The 19143-nt window shown below is 47.8% G+C and overlaps 2 protein-coding genes across 6 annotated transcripts in view; one reads left to right on the top strand and one right to left on the bottom strand.

Annotated features, from left to right (window-relative positions):
* The window catches only part of cdca8 (cell division cycle associated 8), a 34369-nt gene extending 19249 nt beyond the window's left edge, over positions 1-15120 (bottom strand). The window contains exons 1-4 of one of the 3 annotated variants that reach the window (XM_072501787.1): positions 14982-15120; positions 6433-6538; positions 4611-4739; positions 956-996 (exon numbers count right to left, since the gene is read on the bottom strand). In XM_072501787.1, coding sequence (XP_072357888.1) covers positions 956-996; positions 4611-4739; positions 6433-6532 — 270 coding nt within the window. In that variant the 5' untranslated portion in view covers positions 6533-6538; positions 14982-15120. Of the gene's footprint in view, positions 1-955; positions 997-4610; positions 4740-6432; positions 6539-9818; positions 9940-14932; positions 14952-14981 lie in introns of those variants that run through there. The other 2 variants (XM_072501789.1, XM_072501783.1) reach the window with 2 other exon arrangements.
* airim (AFG2 interacting ribosome maturation factor) overlaps positions 10107-19143 on the top strand; it is a 28048-nt gene continuing 19011 nt past the window's right edge. The window contains exon 1 of one of the 3 annotated variants that reach the window (XM_072501798.1): positions 10107-10216. The gene's annotated coding sequence lies outside the window, so the exon portion shown is untranslated. Of the gene's footprint in view, positions 10217-15662; positions 15731-17701; positions 18034-19143 lie in introns of those variants that run through there. The other 2 variants (XM_072501803.1, XM_072501812.1) reach the window with 2 other exon arrangements.

Raw genomic sequence — 19143 nt, 5'->3', positions numbered from 1 at the left:
TGAGCTCTGAAGCCCATTACAGCATTGGTTTAAATTCGGACAAAAAAGCCGGTGAGGTGAGAATAACTGCCCTTGACATCAAGGCACCCTAGCAAATCTGAGTCAATGGGAATCAGGGGGAATACCCTCCACTGGTTGGAGTCATACCTGGCACAAGAAGGAAGATCTTCATGGAGGTCGATCATCTGCAGTGTTGTCCTGGAACGGAGGAGTTCCTCAGTGTAGTGCCCTAGGACCAACTACCCTCAGCTGCTTCATCAATGATCTCCTTTCCATCATAAGGTCTGGGATGTTTGCTGATCACAAGTCCTCAGACAATGAAGAAGTCCATGTCCAAATGTAGAAAGACAAGGACAATATCCAGGCTTGGGCTGGCAAGTAACATTCGTGCCACACAATGACCATCTCCAATAAGGGGATCTAACCATGCACCCTGGACATTCAATAGTAACAGTCGTGTGTACCATCTACAAGATGCACTGCAAGAACTCATCAAGATTCCTAAGGCAGCACCTTCCAAATCCACAACCACTACTATCTAGAAAGAGACAAGAGCAGCAGATACCGGGAAACACCACCACCTGAAGGCCCTCCAAGTCATTCAACATCCTGACTTGGAACTATTCCACTGTTTCTTCATTGTTGGTGGTCAAAATCCTGGAATCCCCTCCCTAATGCACAGTCGGTGTACCTACACCTCAGGGATTGCAACTGTTCAGAGGCAGCTCACCATCACCTTCTGTAGGATAACAAGGGGTGGGCAATAAAAAGTGAGCTGGGACTGGCAAGTGAGCTGGCTCCCTTATTGGGAGCACATAACGTTGCACTAAGATTTTACTACACCTCGCACCCAAAGGTTTGTGACAATGGCAATATCACAGACAATAATACTGGCCTTACCAGAGACACCTATATCCCATGAATAAAGTTGAATAAGATGAGGAGAAAAACTTACTTGTTCAACTTCAGCTACTGCCTTTGAGCCTCCGCCCATAGCTTTAAAAAGAAAGGAAAGAAATCTTAACAATTTTGTGAAACTGCACAAAGCAATACTTGCTAATAATCTCAATAACATTACCAAATGCCCAATACCAGACCCTTGCAAATTTTCAACGGCAGACAGATATGCATCAAGTACATTCACAACAAAAAATAATTGCCATGCAGGAAAGTATGATGTGACAGGCGAACAAATCTTTACATCAGATATTTCTCTACCCAATATGCACAACAGCCAATAAACCACTCCTTCTCTGAAATATTTGCATAGCTTTATCTTAGGGATAATGGGGTTTCTTAGCTATTGTGGAAACTGGGTAAGAGAGATCGGCAAAATACAAACTTCTGGAACAGTCATTGGAATCCTGAAATCACAAGAGGGTGACAGGGGAAAAGTGGTATTTCACTGGTGGCATTCGGCCCCACTCAGTTTTCCTCCTCTGCTAATTCTGCTAAGCCGGATACTGTGCGATTCCACTAGATAGCATCGCAGGACATTGTTAATTTAAATTTAAAACGGGCAGCATGGTAGCCTTGTGGATAGCACAATTGCTTCACAGCTCCAGGGTCCCAGGTTCGATTCCAGCTTGGGTCACTGTCTGTGCGGAGTCTGCACATCCTCCCCGTGTGTGCGTGGGTTTCCTCCGGGTGCTCCGGTTTCCTCCCACAGTCCAAAGATGTGCAGGTTAGGTGGATTGACCATGATAAATTGCCCTTACTGTCCAAAATTGCCCTTAGTGTTGGATGGGGTTACTGGGTTATGGGGATAGGGTGGCGGTGTTGACCTTGGGTAGGGTGCTCTTTCCAAGAGCCGGTGCAGACTCGATGGGCCGACTGGCCTCCTTCTGCACTGTAAATTCTATGATAATCTATGAAATGTGCCACTAGTTAAAGACGACATTTGGTCATTAATATTACACACTCTGCTACATGGGGCATGATTTCTTTGCCAAAATTGTGGCTTTGTTGATCTACACATTTCAAATGATATTGGTATCTGGTGGCTTTTGCATTTGATCTTAATAATAGAGCATTTGCAAAGTTTGTGGTTTCATATTGCTGATTACGCTGAACCAATTGTTTGCAGTTTTGTTCTTGTAATAGTAGAACAGTCCTGGGTATTGCAGATTTGCCCAAATTCATTGAGTATTCATTTAACTGTCTACTTTTGCCTTTGTCATTCCTCAGGAATAGTATTTTTCAGTTCCCCCCACCCCTTACCCGAGGGTTTTTCGAAGTTTTATGTTCCACAAAGCCCAAAAGATGCTCTTATAATGGAGAAGTCCGATGACCAAGGCTTCAAATTTCCTAATTATAGATATTACCTGGACTTCCAACTTGGGTATGGTCAATCAGCCATCTCGGTTTCGTGAACAAAATGGTCAGCCAGAGATGTCACTGGGTACATGTAGAATTTCCCTGACTACCATTCTGTTCAGTTTGGTCAGGTTTGTGATACCAGTTCTCTCAGAGCTATTCAGAGATGACACTAGTTCTTATGTGTATAATACAAAGCTTCAAACCAATCCATGAGCTCTGGTTTCCAGCTCTTTTTTACAGCTTTGTTTACTTTTCTGAGTCTGCACCCAGGTCAAACCAATGAAGCATCATGAGCATGATCATCTCTTCCAGGGCCGTGTCTGCGTGGATCGAACCCGCACAACCCAAAGATGTGCAGGGTAGATGGATTGGCCACGCTAAATTGCCCCTTAATTGGAAAAAAAATAATTGGTACTCTAAATTTTTTAAAAAGCTCTTCCAGGGTTATATATTTCTTCCTGTATTTGCATTAGAAAGATATTATTTATGGAACCCAGCAATCTTTTTTACACTGATTTCAACACTTTTGGAAGAATGACTCTAAAATAATTATTTTTTTCTTTTTAATTACCCCCAACACAGGAATTACTTAATAATGTACATTCCAGTCGTATGAAATTCTTGGAGGTGCCATTGTTTTTGATCCATACATTCAAGACATCATTTTCCAGTGACTGAAGTAATGAGTCCATAGTTGTATAAAAATAAAGTGGGGTGGGCGGCCTTCTCTGACCATTTCCTTTTTTCTATTCCTTCTAATAGTAGCTGTCTCATTTGAACATTTTTTTCACCGGGTTAATGACTTTTGTTTTTAGTTTCTTTCTTAATGTTTTAAGAGTATGTCATAACTTGGTGTCACCACCACAAAACCCTTGACTTGGGACTTAAAAGATTACATTGATTATAATTATTCCGGTTAAGGGTGACAGTCTGGACAGTAAGGTGGATGAGGGTCCCTCAAAGTCCTTCAGCTCTTCTCGGGAAGCGCTGTCGATCTGGAACACAGCCTTTTTCCAGTTGATCCAGGGTGAATTTTATTTGTCTCACTTATATCTGTCATAGGTCTGTACTGTTTGCTGTTTCAATGCATTCCCACAATTTCTTGATGTTGGCTGCATTGCTTGGTTTCTGTGATGTATTTCCAATTCTTTAACCTCCTGCCAGAGTTGACAATTCTACCTGACCAGCATATCAAACGCTGACAGGCTGCTAACAGCTTCCTTCCCAGCACCCGTGGTATATCAAATGTTAGCAGCTGCAGCACCCAGAGGGAAGTAAGTCTTGGAGAGGGGTCTGCAAGCCATAAACCTCTCTCAATTTTGCTGGGATTGGTCTTGTCGTATAGCAGCTAATGTCATCAACATGGCAGATCCCAGGGCAGCAGAGTGGCACAGTGGTTAGCAATGCTGCCTCACGGCACTGAGGTCCCAGTTTCGATCCCGGCTCTGGGTCACTGTCCGTGTGGAGTTTACACATTCTCCCCGTGTTTGGGTGGGTTTCGCCCCCACAACCCAAAGATGTGCAGGGTAGGTGGATTGGCCTCACTAAATTGGAAAAAATGAATTGGGTACTCTAAATCTATAAAAAAAACATGGCAGATCCTAAGATCAAGACATCCCTTCCTCAATAGAAAAGGATATCCCTTCCTCAATAGAAAAGGATAATGAGCTAGGGAAATGACCTGAAGTCACATCCAGCTGGCATTCATGCAGAGTTAAGCACAATCTTAAGAGGGCATGAAAAAAAAGGGAGAAAAGCTGCAGAGGGCACAACTAATCTTGGAATAAAATGCTTAAATGGCTTACAGCACATACAATGATAATTTGAAATAACATACCTGATGCAAGTCATAGAATTTACAGTGCAGAAGGAGGCCAGTCGGCCCATCGAGTCTGCACCGGTCCTTGGAAAGGAGCATCCTACCCAAGCCCACACCTCCATCTTATTCCCGTAACACAGTAATCACACCCATTTTGGACACCAAGGGCAATTTAGCATGGCCAATCTACCTAACCTGCACATCTTTGGACTGTGGGAGGAAACCGGAGCACCCGGAGGAAACCCGTGCAGACGCGGGGAGAATGTGCAGAGTCCGCACAGATAGTGACCCAAGCCGGGAATCAAATCTGGGACCCTAGAGCTGTGAAGCAACTGTGCTAACCACTGAGCTGTCCAAAGTCCCTCAGGCTGAATGTGCTATTGATTCAGGCCCTCAAAGGTGAATTAAAAGAATATAGCAGCAAGGTAACCCTGTAACAGTGCACAGCACATACAAGGGGAGCAATGCTTACCAAGGTAATCCTGGAAAGACATTTGTCTAACAGCAAGTGGAAGTTTCATAATTGCACGGCTGTAGGAATTATCAACTGTGAGGAGAAGATCGCTCATCGCGTTTTCCATCGCTTTCTTTCGCCGTTGAACTACATAAGGAAAAAAAGTCACAGTTTACACCAGCAAACATTAAGCGCAATTACTGATTGACAGATTAACCAATGTTCACCTTCATTCAGAATTTACTGTTCGAGGAGAGGGGATTACCGTAGAGAGAAAAAAGGAGCATTTTCCACCAGCTAACTGCAACCATTGAAACTAAAGCACCTCAGCAAAATATCGATCATCCAAACTCAAAATAAAACTATAACTATACCAATGATAAGTTTTTTGGGGGGTGCAGGATGGAGAATGGAAACAAAAATATTGTTCAGAGATTGTCTGACCAGAAAATGCATTTTTTTTTTTATAAATCACACAAACAGAAATAAAAATAGAAAATGCTGGAAACACCATCAGGCAGCATCTGTGGAGAGAAACAACATTAATATTGCTGGTTATTTATCTTTCACCAGGGGGCTGAAAGTCAAATTAGTCAGCTGTCCATCAATTCAAGGATAAAGTCAACTCAGGTTCATGAATTCCTGCTATGTGACTTAACAGGCATTCTCAACACACGTTCCTTTGAGCACATGGGGCCACACACCCCAAGAGGCAGTGGGACCAATGTGTAGGATTGGTGTCCTTTTCTTTCCTTCTCTGCACCACTCAGCCTCATTATTAAGGCATTTATACTTAAAGCATGATGAAGCTTGACTGAATCATGGACATTAATGATGGATGGGGTTTACATCCAATTCTCTCACGTTTCAAGGGGCGCTTCAAAGTGTTTCCTTTGTTCTTCCCTGGAATGCTGCCAATGTGAGAGCTGAGAAAACAGGAGCTGGAGAGGAAATGTTTTTCGATGAGTCCACTAAAGTTGGTTTTGCAGGCGTTTTGTCTGAATGCTTCTAGAAGGACACTAGGATACATTTGACAGCCCTCCCATTGAATCCTGAGGATGCAGCAGAGGCATTGCAAATTGAATTTCTCCAGTGGTCTTATGCTGACTGATACACTGTCCAGGTCCCACTACAGTGCAGAAATTTGGTGACAACAACTGCTTTGTGCATTAGGATTTTTGTTGACTTGCAGAGGTCTTTGTTGTCAGTTGTGGCCGTAGTTTGTAGAAGACCGAGCTGGGGTTGAATCTCCTGGTCATTGGTAGCTGTCGAGATATGGGAAGTTTCAACATATTCCAGAGTCCCAGCTTATATGGAGAGTGGAATATTTTGCTCACCATCGGACAGACGGACAGATGCATGCAGTTTCTTGCATGCAAAATTGAAGAAATTGGGACTGGCTTGCAAATCTGGCTGAAAGTGGGTGACGACATGCAGTCATCCTCAAATAGTGGATCATGTATGTCTATGGTGGTCAGTTTAGTTTTGTTATGGAGATGAGTAAAGTTAGGGTTTTCCATCTCGGCGGTATTTCAAACTCCAGATCTTCGATGAGTTGAATAGCGAACTGTCAGATAGATTGTAAATTCTATGTGGTTGGAAGGCTAGATTGTAAATACTATGTGGTCGGAAGGCTGAAAGTCAAATTCACATTGGCATCAGCTCCCTTCGATAAGCAAAGAGGAACAGGAAGATAGGGTAAAGTTGGGCAGACAAAAAGATACCTCTGCAAACAGGATTAACTAGTTTCAACAAAACAGAATCAGGGAAAACTTTTAAAAAAACCTTCTGCACAAACTTCTTTGACAAATATTGTCCGATAGTTAATTGAACTACCTACCTTCAATGTCAAAATCGTTCAGGAAAGCTTGAAGCTTTTCGTACTTCTTTAATTCATTGGCATTCTTTTTGCGACCAGTTGCTTTCCGCCTGCCAGGCATTGTTTCCTGAAAGAGAGGAATTGGACATTGTATGATACAAGATAGTCAGTGCTGAAAGAGATTATTGCCAAATAAAATGTGCTTGGAACAAGTGTTTAGATTTACCTTTCCCTCCATTTAGAATTTAGATGTCAGAGTATGTCATCTGTTTTAAACCACTGCTTGGAAAGATGTTGCCAAACAGTTACTACAGTTCACTAATCACCCAACTTCATCCCATCATATGTTTTTTGTTGAAATTAGGGCTATACAAGTTTCTTCCTTTCAACCGGAGCCTTGCAGGATTGGATCCACCATAGTACAAAAGGACATCACTGATATGGCCATCAACCACATTTTTGACTTGTGAAATGGTTGGAGGACATTTCAGTTATTGCTAATCTCCAATGCATCTGCAGACATGGTTTGGTCTTCCCAGTCCCAAGTGTCTCTTGCCAACTCCCTGTTGCGTTACTCAGTCCAGTTTCTAGGAGCATGGGATGGGGATCCTGATGGCCTGCATCAGATTCAGTCAGCAGAGACAGCGTTGCCTTCCTAGACATTTCCCCATGGCTGATCGGACTGTGGATCCATTTTGTTGAGCCCAGATCTAGAGTGCTGTACGTAACACCAGGAAGCATTAATTGCCACTGTGACGTTAGCCAGCCAGCACTCTGCCCAGCATGCAGACTTACTCTGGACATAATCTCTTACTGCTGTACCAAGGGCAGATCTAGCTGAGAAGAGAACACAACTGCATGACCATCATTGCTAAACTAACAACCACGGGTGTGTTCTCCTGTCCCAACTACCCTCCCAGGTCTGCTTTTCAACTTTCCCTGGTCTAGGTCAGGGTGTAACCACCTTGCTTATCCACCAACTCAGATGGGAACTCATGTCCAGATGTTCGAGACCAATGTGGACATCGCCATCCTTGATCATACAGGACAAGATGTGGTTTCCAATATAGATCAGACTAGTGCCCTACACGTTTGGATTGTCCAGGGCGTTCTGTCCCCCAAAGTCATCATTGCTCTTTCTGGGCTCACTGGCAGTACCAAAAACTTTAGCCCATATTCTAGATTTGCTCTCAAGTCATTCAAGAGGTGGCCAGGGCATCCAGCAGCTCAGGCCCATCCAATGCGTGACAATTTAAACTAGAAACTTAGTGCTGCTAGACGGAAGGGATCTAGTGTTTCTGACAGTCATTTCAAACTAACCGAACCATCTTGGAAAGACCATCTCAAAATGCCTACTTCATATTGTTAATCAAAACATTCATTCATATGAAGCAGATGTGTAGTTAGCTTGCCCAAAGAAAAGTTAACAAAAAGAGATAGCTTTATACACAGTCAATAAAATAGTTTGTCGGCTCTGCAGTAGAAAATTATTTTTATACGTTCCTTTATAGATACCATGGAATTGTTAACAGCCGAGTACTTTATTTGGTACAAGGACAGTCAGTTACAGCCCACTAACGGCAGATGAATACCAAGAACCAGAAGAAACACCAGGGTAGATGCGCAAACTAGCATCAGTGCTGTTTTTCTACCCAGTTGTGGTTTCATTTTGCTATTTCGTTACCACCTAACCCTAATTTTTAGAAATAGAAAATGATACTCACGATTCTCTACTCAAAGAACTAATTTCTACACAAAAAGATTAACTCTGCAAGTGCACTTATACAGTGCCGTAAGCATAGGAAAATCTACCAGAGCACTTCACAGGAATGTTAAGAGACAGGAATGGGCCAGTGATGTCAATGGAAACAGTAAAACAGGTCACAAAAAGCTTGATCAAAGTAGTAAGTTTTAAGGAGAGTCTTGGAGGAAAGAGAACTGAAAATGCAGGGGGGTGGGGAGCGGAAGAGGGCAGCTGAACAGATGATTTCAATCTAGCTCAGGAATAAACAGGTCCACCAGCTCTTGGTTGGAGGTCAGAGGGTCAGGGAATTTAAAGGAGATTGGTAGTGGAATAAGCTTTGCAGTGCAGGGCAATCTGTATCGAGCATTGCCTCCCTGTCCATCCTAAGCATTTCCTTTCCAAGTTCCATCTAGTTCCTTATATCCCATGTGACCTTCTAAACAAACACCTACTTTCCCCCACTAAACAAAGAACTTTCCATCAAACATCATTCCTCCACTCTCTCCGCCCCAGGCTGATCTGAAGAACTAAAACAAACTCTAGGTTACAATCACACCGGCAAGAATTGCCAGAAACAAGCACCCAGGGTGCTCCACTAGCAATGGCAGGACAGACACCCACACAGACCACAAAACATCATTGGTTTCCAAAACAGTGCATCAACAATCTTTCTTCCCCCAAGGACGGCGGAACAACCTGAAGGAAAAAAAGTCAAGAGCACCATCGCTTGAAATCGCCATGACCCATTTTCAGATCATTTTCATTGAAAATGAAATGAAAATCGCTTATTGTCACAAGTCGGCTTCAAATGAAGTTACTGTGAAAAGCCCCTATTCGCCACATTCCGGTACCTGTTCGGGGAGGCTGGTACGGGAATTGAACCGTGCTGCTGGCCTGCTTTCAAAGCCAGCGATTTAGTCCTGTGCTAAACAGGATTTTATTTTTACCCGTAGGATCATGTGTGGAGGTCTGTGCGGAGTCTGCACGTTCTCCCAGTGTGCGTGGGTTTCCTCCGGGTGCTCCGGTTTCCTCCCACAGTCCAAAGATGTGCAGGTTAGGTGGATTGGCCATGCTAAACTGCCCTTAGTGTTGGGTGGGGTTACTGGGTTATGGGGATAGGGTGGAGGTGTGAGCTTGGTAGGGTGTTCTTTCAAAGAGCCGGTGCAGACTCAATGGGCCGAATGGCCTCCTTCTGCACTGTAAATTCTATGAAATTCTATGATAATCTATGAATCATGACTGTCAATTTGGTGGATTCAATTATGGGCTTCCAAAAACGAGCAAAACAAATGTTGGATAAGTGTATATGTCGGGGAGGAGGGGGGTGATCAGGGATGTTCGGGGTAGGAGTCACTGGATTGCTCTTTGAAAGAGATGGGCTGAATGTCCTCCTCCTGTGCTGCAGGTTTTCTATTCTATCTTCCCGGCTCTCTCCACAATCTCTGAACAGAGATTGTTCAGCATTGCCCATCTTGGTCGCTCCAGCTGCTCGGAACCACATTCATTCACGTTGACGGATTGAGGAATTGTGATGGCGACAGAGCGCGAGTGGCAAGGACAGCCTCACTCCGGCTAGCTCCCCGGCTTCAACAGTCTCCCTCAGAGCGACCAGAAACCCACCACCCAACCCGGGGGGGAAAACCCCATACACCGGACTACTCACGGTAACGCGCCGACACCCGTTCCCCGGTTACTCAGCGGCTCCGCTTCTCCGCCCGCCAACGCCGCGCCACAACTGTTTGAATTTCAAACTCAGCCGAATCAACCAACCAGAGACATCGCCGATCCGCAGCCAATCAGGACGCGGCAGCCCCAGCCACGGCCAGTCACCGGGTAATATCGGGGACGACCAATCACAGCCTCGCGGGGCGGCCAATCAGCCAGGCCGGCTCGCCGGGCGGCCAATCACAGCGCCGCCACCTCGCTGGGCGGCCAGTCAGGGCCTGGCGTACTTGGCGGCAGCCCCTCGCAGCTCGGTGGCGTCAATGGCGGAGGGCAATCGCCGCCGGACTCGTCATGATCAATGGCGAATCCCACCACAACAGGTTCAAACTGCAAAAAGTAAATATCTGGAATTAAAAGTTTAATGATTTTTAAAAATATATTTTTATTGAAGTTTTTACTTATTGTACACTATACAAGCAGTAAGGGTAACTGTGCCGATTACAATGTACATATCAATTTCCTCTGGTTGCTCTGCTACTCCGAGGACTGCCACTCTCGATCATGGCTCCACCCTCACACCCCCCCCCCCCGCCTTGAACATGCCCAGAATCCGACAAGTCTGGGGTATGCCCAGGACATGTGGCCGTGGTTGGCCGGGCCTCCCTAAAGCCGTTCACATTTGTCCTCTGCCTCTGGAAAGAACCTGTTCATTGGGACATTTTCAGCTGCATAAGGCGGAGTCGGCCCTACACAGTGCTTCGCTCCAAAGCCCTCACTCTATTTCTGTCCCTAGCCCTTCCTCCCATTTTTCCTGAGGCCTCCAGTGGGAATCGCATGCTTTCTGAAAGCCATCCCCGCAGTTACCCCTCCCCAGACTGACCGCGCCGAATAACTCTTCTAGCATTGTGCTATGGGTTCATGGCTATGTAGTCGTCTCCTGGCGGAGAAGGTTTTTGACTTCGAGATGTCGGAGTTCATTCCAGTTTGGTAGGTCAAATCCCTCCGTCAGCTCCGCTAAGGTCACTAATCTGTCACTTGTGTAAAAATCTCTAACCGCCGTTGTCCAGCCATCCTGCCTCCACCACTTGAATGTGGTGTCTAGCCTGGCTGGTGCAAACCTATGGTTGTCGCAGATGGGAGCCATTATGGACATATCGGTCAGACTGAAAAGTTGCCTCATCCGTTTCCAAGTTCTCAGGGTCGCTACCACCACTGAGCTTGTGGAGTGTTTTGCTGGAGGGGATGGGAACGCACTGGAGCGAGGACCCAGAGGGTCTTCCTGTACATGAGGACTCCTCCAGCCTCATCCATTCCGTGTTTTGGTCCTTTACCCATCCCCTCAGTCAGCTGTGGCTGCCCAGTTGTAGTATTGCAAGTTCAGGAGGGCCAGGCCTCCCATGTTTCTTCTCCTTTGTGGTACTGTTTTGGGGATTCCCCCCCCCGCCCGCCCCCGCCCCCGCCCCCACACACAAAAACACCATTATCATCTTAACTATTGAATGGAAAAAGGCGTTGGGGATGTAGATTGGTATGGATCGAAACAGGAAGTGGAACCTGGGCAGTACATTCATCTTGATCGTCTGCACCCTCCCCGCCAGGGAAAGCGAGCGTGCATCCCACGTCTGTAGGTCCTTTTTTATTTCCTCCATCAGACTGGTCAGTTCCACTTGTGGAGCCGTTGCCAGTCATGGACCACAAGACATAGGAGCGGAAGTAAGGCCATTCGGTCTATTGAGTCCACTCCACCATTCAATCATGGCTGATTTCAACTCCATTTACCCGCTCTCTCTCCATAGCCCTTAATTCCTCGAGAAATCAAGAATTTATCAACTTCTGTCTTAAAGACACTCAACGTCCCGGCCTCCACCGCCCTCTGTGGCAATGAATTCCACAGACCCACCACTCTGGCTGAAGAAAGTTCTCCTCATCTCTGTTCTAAAGTGACTCCCTTTTATTCTAAGGCTGTGCCCCCAGGTCCTAGTCTCCCCTACTAATGGAAACAACTACCCTACGTCCACCCTATCTAAGCCATTCATTATCTTGTAAGTTTCTATTAGATCTCCCCTCAACCTCCTAAACTCCAATGAATATAATCCCAGGATCCTCAGACGTTCATCGTATGTTAGGCCTACCATTCCTGGGATCATCCGTGTGAATCTCCGCTGGACCCGCTCCAGTGCCAGTATGTCCTTCCTGAGGTGTGGGGCCCAAAATTGCTCACAGTATTCTAAATGGGGCCTAACTAATGCTTTATAAAGCTTCAGAAGTACATCCCTGCTTTTATATTCCAAACCTCTTGAGATAAATGACAACATTGCATTTGCTTTCTTAGTTACAGACACAGGGCAGCACGGTGGTTAGCACAATTGCTTCACAGCTCCAGGGTCCCAGGTTCGATTCCCCGCTGGGTCACTGTCTGTGCGGAGTTTGCACGTTCTCCCCGTGTCTGCGTGGGTTTCCTCCGGGTGCTCCGGTTTCCTCCCACAGTCCAAAGATGTGCAGGTTAGGTGGATTGGCTATGCTAAATTGCCCTTAGTGTCCAAAATTGCCCTTAGTGCTGGGTGGGGTTTCTGGGTTATGGGGATGGGGTGGAGGTGTGGACTTGGGTAGGGTGCTCTTTCCAAGAGCCGGTGCAGACTCGATGGGCCGAATGGCCTCCTTCTGCACTGTAAATTCTATGTATATGTATCTATGTAACCTGCAAGTTTACCTTCAGAGAATCCTGGACTAGGACTCCCAAGTCCCTTTGCACTTCAGCATTATGAATTTTGTCACCGTTTAGAAAATAGTCCATGCCTCTATTCTTTTTTCCAAAGTGCAAGACCTCGCACTTGCCCACGTTGAATTTCATCAGCCGTTTCTTGGACCACTCTCCTAAACTGTCTAAATCTTTCTGCAGCCTCCCCACCTCCTCCATACTACCTGCCCCTCTACCTATCTTTGTATCATCGGCAAACTTAGCCAGAATGCCCCCAGTCCAGTCATCTAGATCGTTAATATATAAAGAGAACAGCTGTGGTCCCAACATTGAACCCTGCGGGACACCACTGGTCACCGGTTGCCATTCCGAAAAAGAACCTTTTATCCCAACTCTCTGCCTTCTGCCTGACAGCCAATCGTCAATCCATGTTAGTACCTTGCCTCGAATACCATTATTTTACCCAGCAGTCTCCCGTGAGGCACCTTATCAAAGGTCTTTTGGAAGTCAAGATAGATAACATCCATTGGCTCTCCTTGGTCTAACCTTACTAAATCCATGCTGACTTGTCCTAATCCAACCCTGCACTTCCAAGAATTTACAAATCTTAACCTTAACAATGGATTCTAGAATCTTGCCAACAATCTGGATCCCCAGGTAGCGGAAATTGTTTTGGGCTAATTTTAATGGTGGACCCTCCAGCTCTGCCCCTTCGCTTTCGGGTTCACCAGGAAAACTTTGCTTTTTCCCAGGTTGAGTTTGTAGACCGAGAAGACTACAAACTCTCCCAGGAGCTTCATGATTTTTTTCATGCCACTTTGTTGGTCCATATGTAGTTACTCTCCCTTTTCTGCCACTCAGTCAATTTTCTAATCAGGTCAAAAATTTGCCTTCAATTCCATGTGCTCCATATGTAGTTAAATCTCTTATATGGGATATAGCCAAATGCCTTCTGGAAGTCCAGGAAAATAACATTCATCTCCACTCCCCCGTTCACTATCTTAGTTACCTATTCAAAGATATTCAATCAGGTTTGTCAGGTGACACCTGTCATGTTCTGTAGACTGGTCGAAGTGAATGATGAACTACAGAACATCTAAATTAAATAATTTATTGTAGAACAACTGTGATAAGGTTACTGGGATAAATAAAATTATAAACTAACAGTAATTAACTATTGTAGAACTATTGCAAAATATGTCTCTCCTCTAGCATGACCGATTCCCAACTTCCTGGCCACAGGGTCATGTGGTGGGTTTACACTGCCACCTAGTGGTCGGTGATTGTGCATAACATATACAAAATTGCTTTATGCATCTCTACAAATCTCTGTTGGCTATCTGATCAACTGAAAACTTTCAAGGCATTTAGTTACCCTATCCTTAATTATAAACTGTAGAAATTTCCTGACAATAATCTTTACTATTGTCACAAGTAGGCTTACATTAACACTGCAATGAAGTTACTGTGAAAATCCCCAAGTCGCCACACTCCTGCACATGTTTGGGTAGAGAGGGAGAATTCAGAGTGTCCAATTCACCGAACAAGCACGTCTTTCAGGACTTGTGGGAGGAAACTGGATCAGCCGGAGGAAACCCACGCAGACATGGGGGGAGCGTGCAGACTCCGCACAGGCCGTGACCCAAGCCAGGAATCGAAGCTGGGACCCTGACGCTGTGAAACAACAGTGCTAACCACTGTGACAACAGATGTGTGGAGTTTGCACTTTCTCTCTATGTCCAAAGGGCTGGTTTAGCTCAGTGGGCTAGACAGCTGGATTGTAATGCAGATCAATTCCCATACCAGCTTACCCGAACAGGCGCCGGAATGTGGCAACTGGGGGCTTTTCACCGTAACTTCATACTTGTGACAATAAAAGATTATTAAGATATCAGGTTGGATGGGTTGGCCATAATCAATTGGCCCTTAGTGTTAAAAGGATAGGTTGAGTTAGGAGGATAGGGTGGAGGTATGGGCTTAGGTAGGGTGCAGACTCGATGGGCCAAATGACTTCTTTCTGCACTGTAAATTCTGATTCTATGTTAGGCAAACTTATCTACAATTCCTTGGCTTCCCTCTCCCCTTTCTTAAATAGAACAATGACATGCAATTTTCCAATCTAAAGAAATAATTTTAGAATCAAGACAACTTTGGAATACTTATAGTGAAGGCACCTGCTATGTCCCATGGTATGAACAATATGGAGGTAAATTTAAATAGCATAAATTTTTCTTCAGAAAATTGTGTCCTTTGCATTTGTACAGTAAAAGAGGGATGGAGAAAATAAAGATTTTACAGTGCAGAGAGCACAGAAAAACAAAATATTATTTCACGTGGGTTCAGAGTCCAGAATTAAAGTCCAATGAGGTATTCCTTGAGCAGCCTGAAAACCAATGCTACATAATTCACTTTACCGGTGATGTTGACTTCACACGATGGGATAGATATACAGAGATGAGTTACCCTGTAGTGTACATAGGTGATGGTACAGAAGTTCCAACAGGAATAGCGCAGATGAGCACAAGTATTCAATCTGGGCAGAGCTCCTTCTCGGGGAAGATGCTGGGAGGATGGTAAAGGTGCCAGGACGACTGAAAACTCAAATACAGCAAACCAGCCAATCAAACAGCCCGGGCAAGTAGTCGCCAATCACATCAAGGCCGCTTCAAGTGGAGCCAATCAGAGTGCTGCTGGACGGAGAGGCCTGCGATAGGCCGGGAGCGCATCCAATCAACAGCGCGGCCGGCTGAGGGGACAGCCAATCACCGTGCAACGGACTGAGTAAACAACCACCACCCAACCCGGGTTCTGTGTGGAAGGCGTAGGCGCAGTCCCGTGGGGACGCGCAGGCGCAGAGTGTGGTGGGCGGAGAGGGGCGCGCGCGCGCGCAGAGTCTGGCGGGCGGAGAGGGGCGCGCGCGCGCGCAGAGTCTGGCGGGCGGAGTGGGGCGCGCACGCGCAGAGTCTGGCGGGCGGAGTGGGGCGCGCACGCGCAGAGTATGGCGGGCGGAGTGGGGCGCGCACGCGCAGAGTCTGGCGGGCGGAGTGGGGCGCGCACGCGCAGAGTCTGGTGGGCGGAGTGGGGCGCGCACGCGCAGTCTGGCGGGCGGAGTGGGGCGCGCACGCGCAGAGTCTGGTGGGCGGAGTGGGGCGCGCACGCGCAGTCTGGCGGGCGGCGTGCCGGGGAGTTGGGTCCACGTTCTGGCGGTGCAGGTACTGATAGTCATCAACAGAAATTGCGGGGGGTTCAGAGCCGAGCTCTGGAGCGGGTTGGCACTGGCCAGGGTTATGCCTATGTAGAGCCTGAATAAGCTTTTCCTATTTTACGGTATCTCCGGTTCAGTGCAAGGGAGGCCCACAGAGCAAAGCGGTGCATGTGACAGAATCCCCACAGTGCAGAAGGAGGCCATTCGGCCCATCGAGTCTGCACTGGTCCTCTGAAAGAGCACCCTACTCCTCGGCCCACTCGCCAACCCGATCACCATAATCCCACCGAACCTGCACATTTTATAATAATAATAAAAGCAAATTACTGTGGATGCTGGAATCTAAGACCAAAGAGAAAATGCTGGAAAATCTCAGCAGGTCTGGCAGCATCTGTAACGAGAGAAAGGAGCTAACGTTTTGAGTCTATATGACCCTTTGTCAATTATAAGATGACCCCATTTTGGAATAATAATCTTTATTGTCGCAAGTAGGCTTACATTAACATTGCAATGCTGTTACTGTGAAAATCCCCTAGTTGCCACATTCCGGCGCCTGTTCAGGAACACAGAGGGAGAATTCTGAATATCCAAATTACCTAACAGCACGTCTTTCAGGACTTGGAGGAAACTGGAGCACCCGAAGGAAACCCATGCAGACACTGGGCGAACGTGCCGACTCCACACAGACAGTGACCTAAGCTGGCAATAGAACCCGGGTCCCTGGAGCTGTGAAGCAGCAGTGCTAACCATTGTGCTACCATACTGTGGTGGATGTATTGCTGGAACAATTCACCATGTACATATCTGTATTACGCTGTTGCCCATGTGGGCTCCACCTATGGACCATTGTAAGGTATTACCTATGATGTAGCATGTTGGGGCCTGGGTGTGGGCTCTGCCCCTGGCTCCGCCCCTTGAAGGGAGGTATAAGAGCAGTCACCCTGTAGGCAGCTCCCACTAACAGATCAGTCGCAGGCACTGTTCTAGTTGATTAAAGCCACAGTTTACTTCTACTCCTGGTTTTGTGTGAATTGATGGTCGCATCAATTTAATCAACTACAATGCCACTATGGAATCGGCCCTCAAACCTGAGCGACTGGAACTCGATCCGCAGGCCACGGAGGTGAAAGAGATATTTTTGCACTCGCTCCGCTGTTTCAAGGCCTACCTTGCCGCCTCCTCCTCGCCTTCCGTCACCGATGAACAGAAGCTGAGTCTCCTCCACGCACGGGTGAGCCATCGAATCTCTATTCAACTCAGGGAAGCCTCCACCTACGTAGACACCCTCGCGATGCTAGAGCGCATCTACGTAAGGCCCGTGAATGAGGTATACGCGCGGCATCTCACCACTCGCCACCAGCGTCCCGGGGAATCGCTGGAAGAGTACCTACGCGACCTCAAAGTCCTTGCACGAAGCTGCAATTATCAGGCCAATACGGCTACTCAACATCTGGACCTCGCCATCCGGGACACCTACGTGGCTGGAGTCAGGTCCAACTACGTGAGACAGCGCCTACTCGAAAAAGGTGCCCTCGACCTGGAAGAGACGGTAAAATTAGCCTCCCTCTGGAAGTAGCGTTCCAAAGCCTTAACGTTCCCGTCCGATCACGCGACTCCCTAGTGGACCCCCGACCAAAGAATACTCCAGACCTGTGCCGCGCGGCTGCCTGCCCACCATGGGAGGCTACCCTGTCATTTCTGCGGCCAGCCTCAAACCCCCGGCAGCGCTGCCCGGCCCGGAACGCGAACTGCAGCGACTGCGGGAGAAAAGGACATTTTGCTAAAGTTTGCCTGGCCAGGTCCAAAAACTCTAAATCGCAGGCCTGACCCTCAGACTCACAGGCCCGCAGATCCCGCAGTGTGGCAGCGTGTCTGCCGGCTCTGCTCCCCCCCCCCCCCCCCGGACGCGTCATCGGCCTCGTGTTGTACGTGGGGACAGCCATGTTCCAGCCCGCACAGCGTATGCGACTCACGGGGGCCGCCATCTTGGCCATCCTTGCTACGTGGCCCGCCATGTGCGATTCATGGGGGCCGCCATCTTGGACGCCTTCCTCACCGCCTGACACGTGCGACCGACGGGGGCCGTCATCTGCAATGCCGACCGACACATGCGACCAACGGGGGCAGCCATATTGGAACCGCCCCAGCACCTCCGACCACGCCGGCTACCCACAACTCAGCGCGGTGACCCTTGACCAGTCGCGACCCAAACACCTCCGGAGCTCTATGATGACCGTCTGGATAAATGGACACGAAACGCCCTGCCTCTTCGACTCCGGGAGCATGGAGAGCTTCATTCATCCAGACATGGTAAGATGCTGCTCGCTCCCAATCTTCCCGGTGCATCAAACCATCGCCCTCGCCTCCCGGTCGCACTTGGTGCGTGTCCGGGGGTGCACTACCGCAACCCTCGCAATACAGGGCGCCAGTACGCCAACTTTAAATGATATGTGCTCCCTGACCTCTTGCACTCCTCTTCTATTGGGACTGGATTTCCAATGTAACCTCAGGAGCCTAACCCTGAAGTTCGGCGGGCCCCTAACACCACTCACCGTATGGAGCCTCGCGACCCTTAAGGTCGACCCTCCCCCGCTCTTCGCAAATCTCACCGCTGACTGCAAACCAGTCGCCACCAGAAGTAGGCGGTACAGCATCCAGGACAGGACTTTTATCAGGTCCAAGGTCCAGCGACTCTTGCGGGAGGGAATCATCGAGGCCAGCAATAGCCCCTGGAGAGCCCAGGTGGTGGTCGTCATGACCGGGGAAAAGAACCGGATGGTTGTAGATTACCGCCAAACCATAAACCGGTACTCTCAGCTCAATGCGTACCCCCTTCCCCAGATCGTAGACATGGTTAATCAGATCGCGCACTACCGGGTGTTCTCCACGGTGAATCTGAAGTCTGCATACCACCAGCTCCCAATCCGCCCGGGGGACCGCCATTACACGGCATTTGAGGCATTCGGCCGCCTCTTCCACTTCCTCCGGGTCCCCTTTGGCGTCACGAACGGGGTCTCGGTCTTCCAAAGATTGATGGACTGAATGGTGGATCAGTACGGGCTGCGGGCCACATTTCCGTACTTGGACAACATCACCATCTGCGGCCATGACCAGCAGGACCACGATGCCAACCTCCAGGGATTTCTCCAAACCGCTCGAACCCTTAACCTCACCTACAACAAAGAGAAATGCGTTTTCCGCACAACCAGACTAGCCATCCACGTCGTGGAAAATGGGGTTCTAGGACCTGACCCCGACCGTATGCACTCCCTCCTGCAACTCCCCCTTCCCCACTGCCCCAAGGTCCTGAAAAGGTGCCTCGGGTTCTTTTCATATTACGCCCAGTGGGTCCCCAACTTTGCGGGCAAAGCCCGCCCACTAATCAAGGCCACCATCTTCCCACTGGCGGCTGAGGCCCGC

Source organism: Scyliorhinus torazame, chromosome 1, assembly GCF_047496885.1.
Source record: "Scyliorhinus torazame isolate Kashiwa2021f chromosome 1, sScyTor2.1, whole genome shotgun sequence".
In the NCBI taxonomy this organism is placed as follows: domain Eukaryota; kingdom Metazoa; phylum Chordata; class Chondrichthyes; order Carcharhiniformes; family Scyliorhinidae; genus Scyliorhinus; species Scyliorhinus torazame.
This window is presented reverse-complemented; position numbering and strand designations above follow the sequence as displayed.